Source organism: Myotis nattereri (assembly GCF_964212035.1).
Source record: "Myotis nattereri genome assembly, chromosome: 16".
Taxonomy (NCBI): domain Eukaryota; kingdom Metazoa; phylum Chordata; class Mammalia; order Chiroptera; family Vespertilionidae; genus Myotis; species Myotis nattereri.
The window spans coordinates 32,157,722-32,177,235 of NC_138091.1; the positions used below are offsets into that span (position 1 = coordinate 32,157,722).

Genomic DNA, 19,514 nt, shown 5'->3' on the forward strand with positions numbered 1-19,514 from the left:
TTGGTCCTGTTTTCTCCCCCCTTCACTTCATTACCTCTCCACTCCCTTCCTTCACTTGCTCTATTCCTTTATCTCACTTCCTCTTAATCGCCCTTCTTTATTCCTTTGTCTATTCTATTTCTCTTATTTTAACATCACCCTTTGTTTTCCACCCTTGTATTCAGTAACATATTTTAAAATTCTTATTCCTTTCAAAAGAGCTCTCTGAGTCCCCTGCATACAATTTCATCATCATCTATTTCTTAATCCAGAGAGTCTCTCTCACCCATCTCTCTTGTCTCAATATCCACACCACGTATGTCCGGTCTTCACTCAGTAAGGGGCCACCTACATCAGAAAGGTGCAGGGGACTCACCCTATAGCTAGTCACCCATCCAGCAGTCAATATCACAAGCTTTTTGAGTATTATCTATCAGCAAGATTGGGCACAAATAAACTATAAGATCCACATTTATGTCTCTGGGAACTTTAATGAATTCTGGAGGTAAAACACAGACACATGGAAAGTTCATCAACATTATAATGTGTTAAACGTTGCATGAAAAATGATGGGTAGAAAAATGCATTAGAGACAGGAAGAAGAGAGTGTCTTTGGAGTAGGAGACTATACAGAGGAGAGTGATTATCATTTATTATTCCAGGCACTGTTCGAGGAGCTTTATGTGTATTTTATTTAATTCCCTAGACTAGTCTACAAAGAAAACATTTTTATTCTCACCTTGCAGATGTGGAAACTGAGACTCAGAGAGGTTACGTAATTTACTGAGGGTCAAATCTCGAGGACATAGCAGCCCTGAAGTTTGACTGCAGGTCTGTTGGACTCCAGGTGTCTTCCCACCGATTTGTTACACTGAATCTTCGAAAGGCAGGTGGCATGTGTCTCTGGCTGGCTTGACGATCTCACAAATATTTATTCCAGCAGCAACTGTAAACTCTCCAGCGATAAGGTTGCTTAATCAGCACCTGGTTACATGGTCTGCACATGAGGATGACCATCGTGTGGACCGGGACCAATCGACTGAGCTCCTGAGCACTGAAAGTGACTTCATGTATCTCCGTGTGTGGTTCGCTTTCCTCGGGTGTATGGAAAACACCCCATGGAGTCAGGGAACCTCACCTGGATCTCAGAATTTGTCTTCCTGGGGCTCTCACAGACTCGGGAGCTCCAGCTTTTCCTGTTCCTGGTGTTCCTGCTGGTCTACACCACCACTGTTCTGGGAAACCTCCTCATCGTGATCACAGTGACCGCAGACTCCCGGCTTCACAGCCCCATGTACTTTCTGCTTCGAAATCTGGCTATCTTAGACCTCTGTTTCTCCTCAGTCACTGCCCCAAAGATGCTGGTGGACTTCCTCTCTGAGAAGAAGACCATCTCCTACGGGGGCTGCATGGCCCAGGTCTTCTTCTTCCACTTTCTGGGAGGTGCCATGGTCTTCTTCCTCTCAGTGATGGCCTATGACCGCCTTGTTGCCATCTCCCGGCCCCTCCATTATGTCACCATCATGAACACTCAGCTGTGTGTGGGGCTGGTGGTGACAGCATGGATGGTAGGTTTTGTCCACTCCATTACCCAACTGGCTCTGATGCTCCCCCTGCCTTTCTGTGGCCCCAATGTCCTGGATAACTTCTACTGTGATGTCCCACAAGTGCTGAGACTTGCCTGCACTGACACCTCCCTCCTAGAGCTCCTCATGATCTCCAACAGTGGGCTGCTGGATGTCATCTGGTTCTTTCTCCTCCTGGCCTCCTACTTGGTCATCCTGGTGATGCTAAGGTCCCATTCAGAGCAGGCAAGGAGGAAAGCAGCTTCCACCTGCACCACCCACATCATCGTGGTGTCTATGGTCTTCATTCCAAGCATCTACCTCTATGCCCGGTCCTTCACTGCCTTCTCCATGGACAAGGCTGTGTCCATCAGCCACACGGTCATGACCCCCATGCTCAACCCCATGATCTACACCCTGAGGAACCAGGAGATGCAGGCAGCAGTGAAGAGATTAGGGAGACAGCGACTGGTTTGTAGAAAGGACTGACAGTGGGTAGGTCACTTCTCTTTGGCTTTGTTTTCCATTTGTAGAGTGGACAGAGAGCTGGTATCTGTTCTCTTCATAACTTGTGGATACGTTGTGAAGGTCATTGTAGAAGTGAGTGAGTTCTGAAACTAAGCAACTTACTCAGATTTTTAGGCAAAGGAAAATTTCTTTGTTTTTGATTGTGATATATGATTTGAACACTCCTGTGACAATGAAGTATATTTCCATAGAAACATTCTGGAAAATCACTCCCTCCTTTCCACCTTCTTGATGGATAGTTTCCTTCTGTGATGATAGCATTTCTCCATAAGAGCAGTTCTATTTTGACCTCTTTTCCCAATACCCCTTTTGGCCTTTGTCCAGAGTGATAGAGCAAGTGCAGAGCCTGGAGACTTAGCCCTAAATTACAAGCCCATGTTCCACTATTTTCCAAACTTGTAACCTTGGCTGAGCCACCTGCCTCTCTTGGACTCATGGTTTCTTTCTTTCTTTTTTTAAAAAAATACATTTTATTGATTTTTTACAGAGAGGAAGGGAGAGGGATAGAGAGCTAGAAACATCAATGAGAGAGAAACATCGATCAGCTGCCTCCTGCATGCCCCCGACTGGGGATGTGCCCGCAACCAAGGAGTATGCTCTTGACCGAAATCGAACCTGGGACCCTTCAGTTCGCAGGCCGACGCTCTATCCACTGAGCCAAACCGGTTGGGGCAGATGGTTTCTTTCTTACTGAACTGGCATAAAACAATATCTTTTCTGATAATCTCACAGATTTGTTATAAGATTCAATATGATGTAAATCATCGAACCTATGTAAGGATTATTGTTATTGTTGCTATTATGCCTGGCATTTATCCTTTCATCAATTGAGTAGTGTTTTGGAAATATGGCAGAAATTCCTAAGTGCAGGGAGGGAGGCATTGCAAGGGCAGAGGCTGAACTCCAAGGGGCCTGCGACTTCCCCAAGGGTGAGGCAGAGAAGAGAAAGCACATCAATTCGGGGCATGTATGTAAGACTCGACTTCTTACTGTTGTTCCCCTACCCACCCCCATTTTCAGACTCTACGCGTCTTGCAAACAGGAATGGGAGGTCCATTCATTTGTTCATTCATTCGTATTTGTAAATATGCTTTTGGGACCTGATATAGTCTTCTAGGAAGGGCTCTAGAACAGTTTATGGACTATCTCCTTCTCCCTCCTACACTGATAGATATCCTCTCTCCATCCCCCTTCCCTTTCCCTCCCTCCCTCCCTACACTGATTTTCGGCCTGTTTAGTCTTGACATCATCTGGTGTCCCTCTCCCACTTCACTGTTGTGCCTAGTTTCCTCTCTGCCTTGGTCCCCCTTGCTCAAGGTCCCCAGGGTGGTACTGGCTCCTAGGCCAGCTCTCCAAGGCCCCATAGTAAGTTTTTCTGGTCTTGCTAAAAACAGAACAACCAGCCCTAGCTGGTTTGGCTCAGTGGATAGAGTGTCGGCCTGTGGACTGAAGGGTCCCCGCTTTGATTCCAGGTCAGAGCACATGCCTGGGTTGTGGGCTCGATCTCCAGTGGGGGTCATGCAAGAGGCAGCCAATCAATGATTCTTTCTTGTCATTGATGTTCCTCTCTCTCTCTCTCTCTCTCTCTCTCTCTCTCTCCCTCCATCTCCCTCCCTCTCCCCCTTCTCCCTTCCTTTCAGAAATCAATAAAAAACAACAAAATAGAACAGAACAAGCTGCCTCTCTCAGGAGAGTCCTCAGCACCGGAACACGTACATACGCACATGCACACATGTGCACACACTCCTGGCCTGCCCCAGCCTCGACCCAGTGTGAAGCCACCATAGTTTGAGTTAAGCCCCTTCTCACTATCAACCTCAGTGCTCTTGTATGAGAATAGGTGCAAGGACCCCACTCCCAGGAGCCCCTGGGAACAGGAGCAGGCCCACCAGGCCCTGAGCCTTGCTCTGCTGCAGCTGTCTCCACGGGGGCCGTTGGAGCTGAGAGATAAAGAGATCCAATCAGGCCTGTGGCCAACAGCAGCCCCACTGTGGCTGGAGGACAGTTTTTGTGAAAGTGGTTGCAGAATGCTGAGGTTTTGAGGTGGGCAGGGGAGGGCGGGAAGAGGGTTCTTGGGTATTACAGCTGAAGATGCCAGGGAGGGAAGGCTCCCTCATGGTCTTGGGTTTGAGCCTCAGCCTGGCAGGACCAGTCTCCACAAAGGTGTCCACTGACCCGGGGCTGGCCTGACCCAGGGCGAACACTGCCCCTGACCAAAGGCGCCAGGTCCTAATAGCTGTTCAAGCACAAACCCAAGCCTGACCCAAGAGCTGTGACAGGCAAGGTCACAGCAGATGCATCCATTGCACAAATTCGCATTGAGGCCCTGCCAGGCATTGTGTTAGGGGCTGAGGCCACAGTGAGCAACGGGACAGGCACACACCTATTCTGTATGGCACTCACAGACCTGTAGGGAGCTGTAGCTTCACCAGATCCACCACAGACATACACGTGTAATTAGTGATGTTATGTTCTATGAAAGGAGCTATAAGAGTAAGGGCCAGGGAGACCCAGACACTTGATTTGGATCTAGTGAGCCTGAGACAGGAAAGGCTCCCTCTGGATGGGGCCTGGAGGGTCAGTAGGAGTCACCAGCCACAAAAGGGGAAGGGTCTTCATGGTTGAGATCCGTTGCAGGTAGGGTAGGTCCCTTGCAGGAGCTGAAAGCCAGTGGTTTTAGAGGAGAGAGGAATGGAGAGAGGAGACATGGCTTTGGAAGAGGGGAGGTGGCAGGAGTGAGACTGTGCGAGCCTGGGGGCCTCTTTCTTTAGGAGAAGCTGCATGGAGGACCAAGATGTGTTGGCAGAGGGGACGGCATGCTCATGGGACCAGTGGTTCCCAGTCTCCCAGGGCCACAGAGTCCTATGGCCACCAGGGGGGGAGGGAGAGCCATTGAAGAGCTGGCTGGTCAGGGCCCTGATCCCTGAGGATGCCCCCATCCTTCCTCTTGCCCCTTTAGTCACAGTTTCCAAGCAGCCTGTCTCCTCCTGTTACCCCGAGGGCTCTTTTTGATGTGTCTCGTTACAAATCTTTTCTTCCTATGTGGCTCGGTCTTGGAGTCTGATTTGGCCATTTCCCTTTCAGAGGCAGAGCTCTCCTGCACGACTCCCCCACCTGCGGTCCAACCAGGCCCAAGCCTGTAAGCTTCAAATGAAGGCATTTTTGTTCCTTATCCTTCAAGAAGCATTGCATTCTACGTGGAAGTCAGTTCTCAGTTCCATGGTGGCTCCCTCGGATACGTGCATCTGCTTTGAGAGTGAGTTTCAAATCATCTGGGTTTGGAATCTCTGAGCTGACATCGGCTACACGTCACGCCTCCCGCCCCTGCAGCGATGCATGTTCGTGCATTTGAACAGCCGATATGAACAGCGATCCCACAGCGATGGTAAAGGTGAAGAGACAGAACTGGATGTCCTTCCATTCTGTCACGCCACGTGACCGTTGGGAGTTATAATTTGTGTTTAAAATGTAAAACATTGAAACAGAATGCAAACTGTATAATATTTTTAAGTGCAAATTTTACTTCATGCATGGCTATTTTACGGAATTTGAATATCTTTGCCATTAAAATTTATCCTTTTAAAAATGTTTTTTGTTTATTTTTAAAACTAAAAAGAAAATTGAGAAAACAGAAACTGGCTGGCAGGGGTGGGGTGGGAGGGTGCTGTGTGTGGAGGATTCAGGTGGCGGGAGCGTAGGGGCAGGGTCCTGTGGCAGGGCGGGCAGCAGAAACAGGCTGAGGGGCAGGAGTCCAGGTGGCAGATGCCAGCATTCCCTTTGGTCTCCTTGCCTGCATTTCTGCCTGCCGGTCCTGCCCCAGCCCAGGAAACCTGCCCTCCATAGACTGGTTGCATAGGGCCCCTCGGTGGTCCCTTTCTGTGTGCTTGTCTCTCATCAGCACTTCGAGCAGATCAGCCAATATGGCAGGCGGGGTCCAGAGCCCAGGGCCCTGTCTCCGGCTTGTCCCAACAGCCTGCAGCAGCCCACTGCTGTGGCAAACCCTCGCACACTCACTGTTGCTGAACTAGAGTCCTCTGGGAGGGCAAGCAGAGCTCACCCTGAGTTTCCTTTGCCGGGGCTGGAAGGTAGGCAACCTGGGTCCCCGCCTGGCTGCCAGCCTTCTGGGGGTACCTGGCTCCCTGAGGTCCAAAAGGGAAAGCACGTTTGAGGAGCAGGCGTCCACTTTTTAACGCTCTCTCCTTCATGAGGCTCACTGTCCCTGTGTCACAGATGTGGGCGCTGAGGTCCAGGGAGTGGAGTGATTCACCCCAAGTCGTGCAGGGGGTAAGCGCACTTTTGGCAACTCCCCTGAGACTTTCCATCCGAGCCCCCTTGTCACAGGAGAGGCGACCCTGCGGAAGATAAGGAGATAAGATCAGGGCCCAGGCCTTCAACGGGAGCTTGTGAAAGGGATTGCTGAAGGGGCTATTTCAAGAGCAACTGTCAGGCAGGGGCGTTGGTGTGGGAGGAGGGCGCTGTCAAGGCGTGGGGCTGGGTTTCGGTAGGGCATGGGGGATAGAGGGCGGGAGACAAGACACTCAGACAGCCCTGCTGGGAGTCTGGAGCAGGGACAGGGATGGGCAAGTCCACCTGAAGAAGCGGGGAGGACAGGCAGGCTGCAGGGCTCAGCGGGGATGATTCTGGAGCTCAGTATGGAGAGATGAGCACGGGTTCTCCAGGTAGACCAGGGAGGGGTCCAAGCAAAGGGTGAGCCTGGCTCATCCAGTGGAGGGAACTGCAAGAGGAAAGACAAGAGGGTATGAGAGGGCCTGTCGCTTGAGGGGAAAGACCGACTGGGGTGTTCTACCCTTAAGATATGGAAATGAAGGCTTAGCCAAGGGCGCACAGGTAGTGACAGAGCCAGGCCCAACCCAGATTATTCTGAGCCCCTGCAGCAAGCCCCCTCCAGGAAGCTACTGCTGATCAGCCTGACAAGTCAGAATTCACGCCTCCTACTCAGCGCCCACCTACTACTGCTAAGCGCTTAAATTCGAGGAGGAGCACGAAGTCTAACAGGTCCTCAGCTGTTATGGAAGATGGAGGCTGTTGCCATTGCTCTGCTGGGTGCTTTACTGTGACATCTCACTGTGTCCCCAGATGACCTCATGAAATAGCCCCATAATTTTCAGGCCCTGACTTAGCCATCACCTTACCCTCCATTGGCATCTTGGAGAGAGCTGGTAGGGTAGGGAGTAAGGGGTAGGGGCTGAATCATTGATCTTACATCATGAATTTACTCAACAAACATTTATTGAGCACCTACTGAATGCCAGGCCTTGTGCTGGGTGGGGGGTGGGGGGTGGGGTATGGGGTGATACTACAGTAAGGCAGACCCAGTTTCTGCCCTATTGGGCAAGGAGAGGAGCCTTTCCAGTCATCTGGCCCAAGTCCCACGTTCGGGATGTGGAAACAGTGTAGGTAGTGACCGTACAACTAGTGAGTGGCAGGACCCAGCCCAGGGCTCTGACGAGGCAGGCTGTTCCTCGGGCATCCAGCAAACATTCCCTGAGAGGCACGTGCAGGATCCGTGAACTCGGTAGCAGAGAGGGTGGGACGCGGTGAGTGGACAGGAGGGAAGGAGGCCCCGAGGCTGGTTGAGTGGCAGGGTGGGGTGGGGATTTCAGTCCCACAACCCCCCTTCCCGCCCAAAAAAAATCAAGAGGGAAATTCTAGAGCTCCACCTCAAGAGGCTGGGCTTCTGGGGCCCAGAGCTCCCCTGCCCCACCCTAGGGCTGGATATAAAAGTCCCTTCCCAGCTGCTTCCGAAGAAGAGCAGGAGGGGAGAGGTCAGCGTGGGGTCCCCGGGTGAGAAGGGAGCAGGAGAGCCGCCAGAATGCGCGACGCGGGTGTTACTCGTGTGACTCAGGGTCTCACTGTGGAGAGGAAGCTGCTCCTGGCCCTGGCAGGGCTCGTCCTCACACTCGTCCTGGCCCAGCCTTGTGAGGGCACCACCCCAGGTAATAGCCCCTTGGACAGCCCTGGAGAAGGGCGATGGAGGGGGAATTGCTTGGGCCTGGGGGGCTGTGGCTCCCATGGACCCTGAGTCCCCTTCCCTCTGAGCAGCTTCCCCCGGGGCCGTGGAGACCTCGGTCCTGCAGAGCTGCATCACAGAGGCCAAATTCCTGGTGGATGCCGCCTACAATCAGACTCAGAGGAGGTGGGTCTGGGTCTGTGTGGGCCTGGGGAGGGTCGCTGAGGGAGGGTGGGCTCCAATCACGGTCATCTCACCCATCACCCTGCCCCTGGGCACCACGGGGGCAGTGCCATGTTGGTAGAGGTCCTCCCTTCCATCCATCTGTTCACGCTGTCCCGACTGCCCACCACCTGGGATGGGGCTCTGCTGGGTGGCTCTGCAGCCTTAAATCAGCTCTCCCTCCTCCTCTCCTGGGCAGCATGAAGCAGCGCCTTCTCAGTGGCTCTGCCCGCCCCACGGACCTCCTGTTCTACTTCAAACAGCCGGTAGCGGCCACCAGGACAATCACTCAGGCTGCCGATTATATGCACGTGGCCTTGGGGCTGCTGGAGGAGAAGTTACAACGCCAGGGGTCCAGCTCCTTCAATGTCACTGGTACCATGCTCCCCACTGAGCCCGCAGGGCTGGGAGTGGAAGGAAGGCAGGAGGGGGAGGGGGCGCACAGCTTTGGGGTGTTGGCAGGGGAGAGAGTAAACGGATGGAAGGGAGGTACAGAATAGACCAGCTCCGGAAGAAGCCAGGAGCCTGGATCCAGGGTCCTGCCCACCTGCCCCACCTTCAGGTTTGCTGACGGAATCCCAGCTGTGGCTGCTGTCCAAGGCCAGTGGCTGTACTGTCCAGAAGCAGGAAGAGAAGTGCAGTGACAAGTACCGAACCATCACGGGGAGATGTAATAACAGGTGGGAGCGAGGGGCTGCACCTGCCCCGGGGGAGCCCCCCTTCCCTCACCACCCCTCCCTATACGCTGAATGGTCTCCACGCTGGAACCCTGCTGACCCGAACGCTCCACTGCTGCAGGAGGAGACCCTGGCTGGGGGCCTCCAACACTGCCCTGGCTCGCTGGCTGCCGGCTGAGTATGAGGATGGGCTGTCGCTCCCCTTCGGCTGGACCCCTGGCAAGAGGCGCAATGGCTTCCTCCTCCCTCTTGTGAGTAGGGACTGAGGACCTGGAGGATGCTTGATCTCTGCTAAACTTGGGGGCAAGGGGGTGGGGGAGGGGTAAAAGCACAGCCCAGAGTCAGCCAGACAGACTGGAACCCAGGCTCTCCCTCTGGCGGGATGGGTGATTTTGGGCAGGTGATAGTGTTGAGTCTTGGTTTCCTCATCTGTAAAACGGCAGTAAAACCTGCCTCATGTTGCTGGCATGAATCTATATATATAAAAGGCTAATATGCAAATTGTCCCCTTGGGAGTTTGACTGGGAGATTGGGAGTTTGATTGCTTGCTATGATGTGCATTGATCACCAGGGGGCGGAGTGGAATGAAGGAAGGCCCCGGCTGGCAGCCAGAAGGCCCCAATTGGCCCTGATTGCTGGCCAGCCCTAGGGACTCTACCCGTGCACGAATTTCGTGCACCAGGCCTCTAGTATTAAAGAAACACCCATATATGATATAATTTATTAATACTAGCCATTATAGTATTTTTTTTTCTCAAAGAATTAGTGTCAAAGTATCTTGCTAAATACAGGGGTTTACAGTTGAGTATGAATTTAAACAGAATTTATTCTTGTATTATTTATTAATTATTGTATTACTGATTTGTGTTACAATTATAAACCTACTTTTGCCCACCTCTGTATAAAGAGCCATACATCTTAATCTAGCTATATCTATTGATCTGTGCTATTTCATACTTATCAATTTATCAATTTCTATTCATGTCAATATAACAATCTATCAACATCTGTTTCTTAATTTTTCTTCTATTGACCTATCCATTCTCTCTACATTATCCATTACCTAACAGCCAATCCATGCACCTATCAATCATTTCTATCATCCAGTTTTCCATCAGTTTATACATTGATCTATCGGTTTGATGTAATAACCTCTCTGGAAGTGCTGGTGGAGTCTGAGCCAGCCAACCCCGCCTCTCCCCTTCTCTTTCCTCCTGGAACCCTCAGGAGCCAGGCCAGAGCCCATCCTTCTGGGAATGACAGCCAGGGCAGGTGGGACAACGCAGGAAAGGGGAGGGGAGGGCAGGAGAGGAGGAGACACTGTGTTAACTCTGGCAGAGGCAACCTGCTGCCCCCTGAGGCCTGGGTTTCGGGGTCCAGAGCCTCCCCCACCCCCCAACGCTGCCCTCTTTTCCCACCAGGTCCGGGCAGTCTCTAACCAGATCGTGCGCTTCCCCCAAGAGAGGGTGACCTCCGACCAGGGCCGGGCCCTCATGTTCATGCAGTGGGGCCAGTTCATTGACCACGACTTGGACTTCTCCCCCGAGACCCCGGCCAGAGTGGGCTTCACTGCAGGCGTTGACTGCGAGAGGACCTGTGCCCAGCTGCCGCCCTGCTTCCCCATCAAGGTACCCGCAGCCAACTCCCAGGCCCCTGGCCTCCACGCTGGGCCAAGAGCTGGGGGTGGGATCTGGAAGACTTAGTACCATCCCTAAGGAGGTGTCCGCAACGCTGGAGGATCAGACAGACAGGAAGCACAGCCGCTATGGACTCCAGTTCTTAGCGGTTGGAGGGGCGGGGGTGGGGTGGGCAATCTGCCAGGAGGTTCCCTGCAGGCTTCAGGGAAGGGGAAGCAATCGAGAGACTGGCTTTGACCCGTAGGTTTGATCCTGACGGTGGAAGCCTAGGCTGCTGTTTTTGGAAGCCTTTAGAGCAGCGGTTCTCAACCTGTGGGTCGCGACCCCTTTGGGGGTCGAATGACCCTTTCACAGGGGTCGCCTAAGAGCATCGGAAAACACATATATAATTACATATTATTTTTGTGACTAATCACTATGCTTTAATTATGTTCAATTTGTAACAATGAAATTGGGGGTCACCACAACATGAGGAACTGTTTTAAAGGGTCGCGGCATTAGGAAGGCTGAGAACCACTGCTTTAGAGTCTCTTAGCTCTCACCTTCTCTCCTTCCGGGGGCGGGCTGTGAGCAGGGAGCTATCCTTCAGGCTGACAGGCAAGGGTGGTGTGGACACCAGGGAAAAATAGGTGCATTCCAGGGAGCAGAGCCTCTTCTGGGGGGAGGGGGGAGGGGAGGGCGGCGTAGGTGCCCTGACAGGTAAGGGGATCTCCATGAGGCCTGACCTGTGAGGGCCCCTGGCTGGCTCCTCCCTGGTGCAACTTTGCCCATTCTTCAAGCTCTGGCTCAGGGGCACCTCCTCTGGGAAGCCTTCCGGAATCTTCCTATTTCACCTGTGACTTTTGGCTTTTAGATCAAGCATAGCAAAGGGCACATCAATTTAGAGTTACGTTCTCTACATATGTGTCTGTTTTCAACTGAATTGCCAGCTTCCTGCAACCTGTACTGGGTTTTGCTGGTCTTCATATCTCCAGAGCACCCGGCACAGAGAGGGGCTGAGGAAATATCTGTTGAATTGAATGGAATGAAAGGAGCCCAGGCCTGTCAAGAGAACTAGGTTTCACTATTTCCTCTCCTGCTAACTAGTGGTCACTGCCCATCTCCAAGCCTCAGTTTCCCCACCGGGAAAATGAGGAGCTAAGGTTTCTTCCATTTCTAACCTTGCATGAATCTGTGATACAAAGTCCTAAGGACCTTCAACTGACCTGGTGAGCAGTGTGAGTCCGGATGAGTCAAGGAGGGCTTCCTGAAGGAGGAGACTTTGAAGCAAGGTTTTGAAGCAAGTGTGGGAGGACCAAGAAGGATACGCTGGCTCTTAAGGGGCCCCAGTGTCACTGTCTCCTCTTGCACCTCAGATTCCGGCCAATGACCCCCGAATCAAGAACCAGCAAGACTGCATCCCCTTCTTCCGCTCGGCCGTCTCATGCCCCCAAAACAAGAACATCATTCGAAACCAGATCAATGCACTCACCTCCTTCGTGGACGCCAGCATGGTGTACGGCAGTGAGGTCACCCTGGCTCTGCGCCTTCGCAACCGGACCAACTACCACGGGCTGCTGGCCGTCAACCAGCGCTTCAGAGACAACGGCCGGGACCTGCTGCCCTTCGACAACCTGCACGATGACCCCTGCGTCCTCACCAACCGCCCGGCGCGCATCCCCTGCTTCCTGGGAGGTCAGGCTGGGGAAGGTGGTATCTTCCTGGGAAACAGCCGCCCGGGGTTCTGGGTTTGGAGGCCATGGTGGGAGGCGGTGGGGGTACACGTCTTCAGACGTCAACGTTAGGCACAGCCTAGGACAGATCCAGGTGTAGCTGTCGCAGGACCCAGAGGTTGTCGGGAGTCCCTTTGCAAACGCGTTTCTCTCCCGCAGTGCTGACTTTTAGAAAGCTCCTCCCCTTTGGATCCAATATCCACCTAGTGCTCTTCATGTTTCTGGAACCGCAGAGAAGGAGCCGTCCATCTTTCACTCACTAATAGCCTCTTTACTTGAAAGAAGCTGTATTTCCACCTACTTTTTTTTTTTTAATCTTCTCTGGGTTAAATTCCCTTAGGCCAGTGGTTGGCAAACTGTGGCTCATGAGCCACATGCGGCTCTTTGGCCCCTTGAGTGTGGCTCTTACACAAAATACCACGTGCGGGCGCGCATGTACAGTGCGATTGAAACTTCGTGGCCCATGCACAGAAGTCGGTATTTTGTGGAAGAGCCACACTCAAGGGGCCAAAGAGCCGCATGTGGCTCGCGAGCCGCAGTTTGCCGACCACTGCCTTAGGTTTTTACTCCCCACCTCTCATCCCCCACCGTTGCTAGACACTGGTACCTGGTACCTTCTTCCAGATGCATCATCTGAACCCTCCTCGGGCTCTTTGCCACCAAGTGCTGGTTGATATGGGCATCCTTTCTGGTTATTTAAGATACTCACATGTGCCATCTTATAGCAGCCATGACAGGAGGCCACGGTTATCACCTCCTTTTACAGATGAGAAACTGGGGCGCAGGGAAGATGACTAATGTGTCCAGAGCACAGAGTTCAGATGGCAGAGCCCACAGAGGGCACTGCGGTCAGGGTAGCGTCCAGGTCTGTGCTCTTTCCATGCTATTCCACCGCCTTCTTCGCAGGGAGTTGGCTCCAGCCCCCTTTTGTAGAGACTGTATTTTTTAAACTTTTTGTTGATTGATTTTGAGAGAGAGAAACATCAATTTGTTGTTCCCTTTATTTATGTATTCATTGGTTCCTTGTTGTATGTGCCCTGACTGGGGATCGAACCCACAACCTTGGTGTATCGGGACAAGGCTCTAACCAGCCGAGCTACCTGGCCAGGACAAGATGGGTTTTTCTTGCACTTTCATGAGAGGTTTACTGAAAAGTGGATTAAATGAGACCTTGTACAAAAGGGCTTAGTTCAGAGCCAGCAAATGACTGGAAGGCCCACTGTCAGGCATTTACTCTGCCTCCTGGCCTCTGGGAGAAAAGGCCTAGCAAAGCTGCAGAAAGAGGCTCTGCCCAACCCTCCCTCTTGCATGGTAGCAATTCCAAAGCTGGTGGAAGGTCCCGCCCTCGATAGAGAACATGCACACGGACGCAGTTCCTGGGAGAGGGGCCCGTGGTCCCCAAGTCAAGGTTCCTAGGCATCCAGGTCTCTGCACCAGCTGGTCACCTTGTGGAGTAGAATCATTCGGCACCGATTTTCCTGCCGAGGCTGGCAGCTGCCCTGAGCTTTTCTTCCCACGCCGGCACCTGTTCCAGTCACTTAAGGATGCAAGGCCCCGCTGTCTTCCCGCCCTGGCCCGTCGTGTTGGGGAAGAGGGCGGCGGTCAGTGAGTGGCCTCACAGCTGAGGAGATGGAGGCCGAGTGAGGGCCAGGAGCCTGACACGGGTCAGCAAGTCCCACCACCTTTGCCTAGTCCCCAGAACTCTGTCTGCCCTAGCAGAAAGCCATTTCTCTGGGAAGAGCTATGGTGACTCTGAACTTGGGGTTTTCAAGGTGACTCTCGAACAAGCGAAAACCCCTCGCTGACAGCCATGCACACCCTCTTTATGCGAGAGCACAACCGGCTGGCTACCGAGCTGAGACGCCTGAATCCACAGTGGACCGGAGACCAGCTCTACCAGGAGGCGCGGAAGATCGTGGGGGCCATGGTCCAGGTAGGGAGCCTGGGGTCCCAGCATCCCCTAGAGAAAATCTGGCATGAGAAGCATCTGAAAAAGTGGCTCCCACCCTCCTTAACACATCCTCGGGGATGCGCCTCAAGTAAGCCAGGTCTGAGTGTGTATGCCTGAGATCTGACCTGTCCCCTCAGTTCCGCCACCAACTCACGGTGTGAGCCTACCCATGTCACTCAGCCTCTCTGGGCTTCAGCATCTCATCAGCCAATGGGAAATCAATGTTGCGACATCTGACATGATAGACATTCAAGAATTTATGTCTGAGGAGCCCTTCGAAAAGCCCAAGGTCTGTCCAAAGGTAAAGGAGTGGGCTAGGCAGCCGCTAAGGTCATTTCTACCTACGTCTTCTCTTGTAGATCATCACCTACCGAGACTTTCTGCCCCTGGTTCTGGGCAGGGCCCGGGCCAAGAGAACCCTGGGGCCCTACTTGGGGTACTGCTCCAACGTGGACCCTCGCGTGTCCAATGTCTTCACCCTGGCCTTCCGCTTTGGGCACACCATGCTCCAGCCCTTCGTGTACCGCTTGGACAGCCAGTACCAGGCCTCAGCACCCAACTCGCGTGTTCCGCTCAGCTCTGCCTTCTTTGCCAGCTGGCGAATCGTGCATGAAGGTGACCAGGTTTTCCAGAGGCTGATGGGAATGGGGTTGGGGAGCACACCCCCTCCAGTTGGGCCAGGCCTACTGCGAGGAGGCCAGCTGCTGCTCAGGCCACGGCTAATCATCTCCCCAGGACAGTGAAAACAAGGCAGGGGCCACTGAGACCCTCAGCCACGGGTTTCCCATCCCCTTTGGGATGAGGGATTTCTGAAAGGGGAGGAGACGGCTGTCAGACTGGTGGCTTGTGGGCCTGAAAGCTTGCCTTCCACTCCTTTAAGTAGGGGTGACCCGTTGCCCTGACAACACCAGCTCTCTTCATGTCCACCCAGGCCTGTTTTCTGAAATAATCATCATAGAATAAAAGTGACTGGCTTATCCAGCTCTGAGCTACTTGGGCCTCCTGTGACGACACAGGGGCTTCCCAGAGCTGTTCCAATCTGTGCTGCTCACATTCCCCGCCACCAGGTGGCATCGACCCCATCCTCTGAGGCCTCATGGCCACCCCGGCCAAGCTGAACCGGCAGGACTCCATGTTAGTGGACGAGCTCCGGGAGAGGCTGTTTCAGCAAGTGAGAAGAATCGGGCTGGACCTGGCGGCTCTCAACATGCAGCGCAGCCGGGACCACGGCCTCCCAGGTGAGGGGCTGCCCACCCCTTCGCCAGGCGTGGCTTGGTGTGGTGCTGGTGGTGGTGTGGTGGGGACAGGTTTCAGGAGGTCCTGGGGGCCTCCTTTCCGATTGGGACTGTCTACAGTCTGTGCTGTGGCTCAGAGGCAGGCGTGGCCAAGGCCGATGCAGTAGGACATCTCTCCGACCACCTTTTTGCTGTCCTGCCACATCTCCGTCTGTTGCAGGGTCTGTATCTTTAAGTTCACAATGGGACCAGGCCTTGCACACGGGAGATGAACAAAGGGGGTCTGGAATTTCCACGTAGAGAGAAACAGATCTAAAAGGCAGGGACGAACTGCCCCATTCCCCAGCATCCTAGCAAGTTCCAAGGAGAAAGGCTCGGGTTCCAGGGACAGAGAAACTGGCTCTACGTGGAGACAGGCCGAGCCTGAGAGGCAGGGAATGGGCGGAGTACAACGAAGGCTGCTTTGGCAGCTTGGTGAGGACACAGAAAGCTTTACCCCAGGGAAGAAGACAAAGGAGGCACTTTCGTGGATATAACTCGTGTGGTCTTTCCAGTGACCACAGTCATTTGATAGAAACGGAAATAAGCTCAAAGACACCCAGTAATTTGCCCAATGCCACGTAACTAAGAAGTAGTAAAATGTGAATCAAATTCAGAGTTTCTCCTTTCCTCCCCCTGTTCAATCCACAATGTCAGGGGAAGGCTTTGACCACCACCTTGCTCCTCTCCCTCTCCCCACCTGCTCCATCTGCCTCAGCTAATCTCTGATTGTGTTATAACAGAGTCGGGGGGGGGGGGGGATTTCTACGGCACCCAACACAGCACCTGGCTGGCACACAGCAGGCACTCAAGAACCAGTTTCTGTCCTTCATTACACTTGGGTGCTCCTGACAGCTAAAGAGCTGTGGGTGCCCCCTGCTGGAGAACTGAGGTTGTTAACCACTCAAGTTGCCTCACAGAGATATTCTGTTCCCCAAATACCTGTTCCCTGCAAGCTGTCCCAGAAATATTCTCCTGATACTGTCTCTTACAGTCTATTCTAATCCCTTCCCAAATCCAACACCAAGTTTGGAATGGGAAGATATGAAGTCCACTTACTAGTAAAAGTCATGGTTGCTTAAGCTCAACAAGTATCCACTAATAAAATGGTAATTACAAAGGTGTTGTGAGGATCCTGAGAGAGATACACGCACCAGAGCTTAGCAATGGTAAAACATGACATGGCTGTCCTTAGTTCAGCTGGGGGATGGTGTTGTGAGCTGTAGTTCAATGGGTGATGTCGGGCTAGGGTTCCTTCAGATGATGGCAAAGCCATCGCATATGTTGATGTTACCACACATCACGTGGCCTGATCCTGGTGTGAGATCCTGATAGCGGAGAAGTCAGCATGACTGGTCTTTGGAAGTTTCTGAGTAGGTGAAAAATTTAACTGTTTTATTGAGGTATAGTTAACATCTAAAATTCACCCTTTGTAAGTATACAATTCAATGACTTTAGTATAGTCATGTATCGATCACCATATCTAGTATCTTTCATTCATAAAAGAAACCTTGTAATAGCAGTCAGTCACCATTTCCACCCCAGCTCCTGATGACCACGAATCTACATTCTGTCTCTATGTATGTGCCTGGTCTGGACCTTTCATATAATGGAACCATACAGCATGTGGTCCCTTTCTGAGTAAACTTGATCCATTCTTTTCACTTCTTGTTTTGTTCACTCACTTCTTTTCTCCCTTCCTTCCTTCCTTCCTTCCTTCCTTCCTTCCTTCCTTCCTTCCTTTCTTTCATTCATTCTCAAACCCTACTGAGAGTCCTTTGTGTCCTGGGTACTGTCTTGAGTGTTAGGCACTCCTCAGGCTGATGCACGCAAAGCATGGTTGCCCACTGGCATTTGGTCTTTGGTTCAGGGCCTCTTCTGCCTGCGGGGCTCTTGTTCTGCCAGATATTGCCAGACCACAGAGCTCTCAGGAGAAATGTGGAGAGAAGCAGAAGCTAATGGGAGGACAGCAGGGGTAAGACTGAAACTGCTTCTGCGCCCTTCCCCTCAGGGTACAATGCTTGGCGGCGCTTCTGTGGGCTCTCCCAGCCCAGGAATCTGGCACAGCTTAGCCGTGTGCTGAAAAACCGGGGTCTGGCAAGAAAGTTCCTGAATCTATACGGGACACCTGACAACATTGACATCTGGATGGGGGCCATTGCAGAGCCGCTTCTGCCGGGGGCCCGTGTGGGGCCTCTTCTGGCTTGTCTTTTTGAGAACCAGTTCACAAGGGCCCGCAGTGGAGACAGGTGAGTGACCCGACCCTAAAGAAACCAGCCCCAGAGCAGGGAAGAGAAGCACTAACATTTCAAGACCCAACAATGGGGGAAAGTGCTCTTTTTAGCTTCATTTCTTTCACATTCACAAGATCTGAGATCAGGAGGCTCCTGGAGACCTTGGTCAGAGGGAGAGACCACTGACCCAGGAGGCTGATGCTGCCTGAGCTGGAGGCACCCTTAACCCAGGAGACTTCTCAGCCTCCTCGCTATTCCAGGCTAAAGGGTCCCGGAAAACATGGGCAGAAAAGGCTAAACCTGGTTTGCCTCCTATAAGCTTGTGGTTTAAGACTGGACTTCTTATTTGGATTTGACCTTTACCTAGGTTCAGATCCAGCCCTGGCCACTTAAATCACCAGGCCTTTAATACTGGGCAATTTACTTGACTACTCAACTGGTTTCTTCATTTATAGAACAGGAATAATACCTATTTTGCAGGAACTTTGTGAGGATGGAATGACATAATGTACCTGGCACACAGCAGGTGCTCATTTTACCTTCACCCACATCTCTCGATTGTCTTGGCAGGTTTTGGTGGGAGAAACCAGGTGTTTTCACCAAGGGGCAGCGCAGGGCCCTGGGACAGATCTCCTTGTCTCGGATTGTGTGTGACAATACCGGTATCACCATGGTTCCGAGGGACATCTTCAGAGCCAACACCTACCCCCGGGACTTCGAGCACTGCAGCAGAATCCCCAGGTTGAACCTGTCAGCCTGGCGGAGCAAATGAGGCTTCTGCAGGTAAGGGGAGGCCCTTCCCCAAGAGCCCTGGGCTGGGGCAGGCCCTCACTTCCTTCCCCGGATGGGATGGCGGAGTCCTCTTAGGCCTCTAAGCAGGGACAACAGAACTTGTCACTGGGGACAAGGTGCTCCTTCCATACAGGGTTCCCAGTATGCTAGCTTCCGGCTTCTGGGCTGATAGTCAATCCCACCCAGGGCCTAGAACTTTGGGGAGAGGGGTAGGAGCATGGGTAGCAAGTGTCCAGCTAGCCTGGGCTTAGTCATCAACACCCTAAAACAGCTCATTTCTGGATGTCCAGCAATTCCTCACATGTCCACTTCTGCTGCTTCCACAGGCCTCCATCCCAAGCCTCTGACCTTGGAGACAGGGAACCAGGGAAGACTACAATTTACCCCCCCCCGCCCCATCCCGTGCGCACTCTTCCCTGCCCTCCGCTCCCCACCCCTCACCCCCCACCCCCCCGCCCCCAGCAACCATATCCTGCTGATGCTTTTGCTGGAAGCAGCTCCGAGTTTGTTCTTCGGCTGGGAGTGATAGCTAGGGTGTCTAGCAGCAATGAGCCCACCTGCCTTGGGAGCCAAGCAAGGAGGTCTTGAGGAGAAGTCACCAGGAGGGTTTCCAGCCACTTTCTTCTATTTCCCACCACCTAGTCCCTGCCTCCAGCCACCCCAGAGTCCTCCTCGGGAGCCTGCAGGCTGGGTGACATGCTCTGCTTCTGCCAATAAAGCACTGCTGAGGGCAGGGGCTGGTCTCTGCCTTGGGCTGGGGAGGGCGTGACCCCAGTCCCATGCTTTGCTGATAAGACACAGCCGGCACTAACCTCTAAGCCTCTTCTGGGGGCGGAGTGACGAGAGTCAGAAGAAACACTCCGGAGCGGAAAAGGGCAGAAAGGGGGAAGGGTGGCAGCACACGGACCTCGCTATTAAGGGGAATACCTCAACCATGCCAGCGACCTGAGCAGAGAAACAGCCGACAGAACG

At 52.9% G+C, this 19,514-nt stretch overlaps 2 protein-coding genes across 2 annotated transcripts; both read left to right on the plus strand.

Annotated features, from left to right (window-relative positions):
• Positions 1-1,097: 1,097 nt before the first annotated feature.
• Positions 1,098-2,033, plus strand: LOC308532518 (olfactory receptor 4D2; the record flags this gene model as incomplete). The annotated part of the gene is made up of 1 exon (XM_081110045.1): positions 1,098-2,033. The coding sequence occupies one exon, from the start codon at positions 1,098-1,100 to the stop codon at positions 2,031-2,033; it is 936 nt and encodes a 311-aa protein (XP_080966171.1).
• A 5,872-nt stretch (positions 2,034-7,905) lies between these two features.
• Positions 7,906-18,522, plus strand: EPX (eosinophil peroxidase; the record flags this gene model as incomplete). The annotated part of the gene is given in 13 exon segments (XM_081109290.1): positions 7,906-8,029; positions 8,136-8,229; positions 8,465-8,640; positions 8,828-8,945; positions 9,064-9,193; positions 10,364-10,570; positions 11,935-12,253; positions 14,064-14,224; positions 14,602-14,857; positions 15,310-15,329; positions 15,333-15,480; positions 17,528-17,765; positions 18,321-18,522. Coding segments are annotated over 13 exon segments (2,193 nt in total).
• Positions 18,523-19,514: the final 992 nt, after the last annotated feature.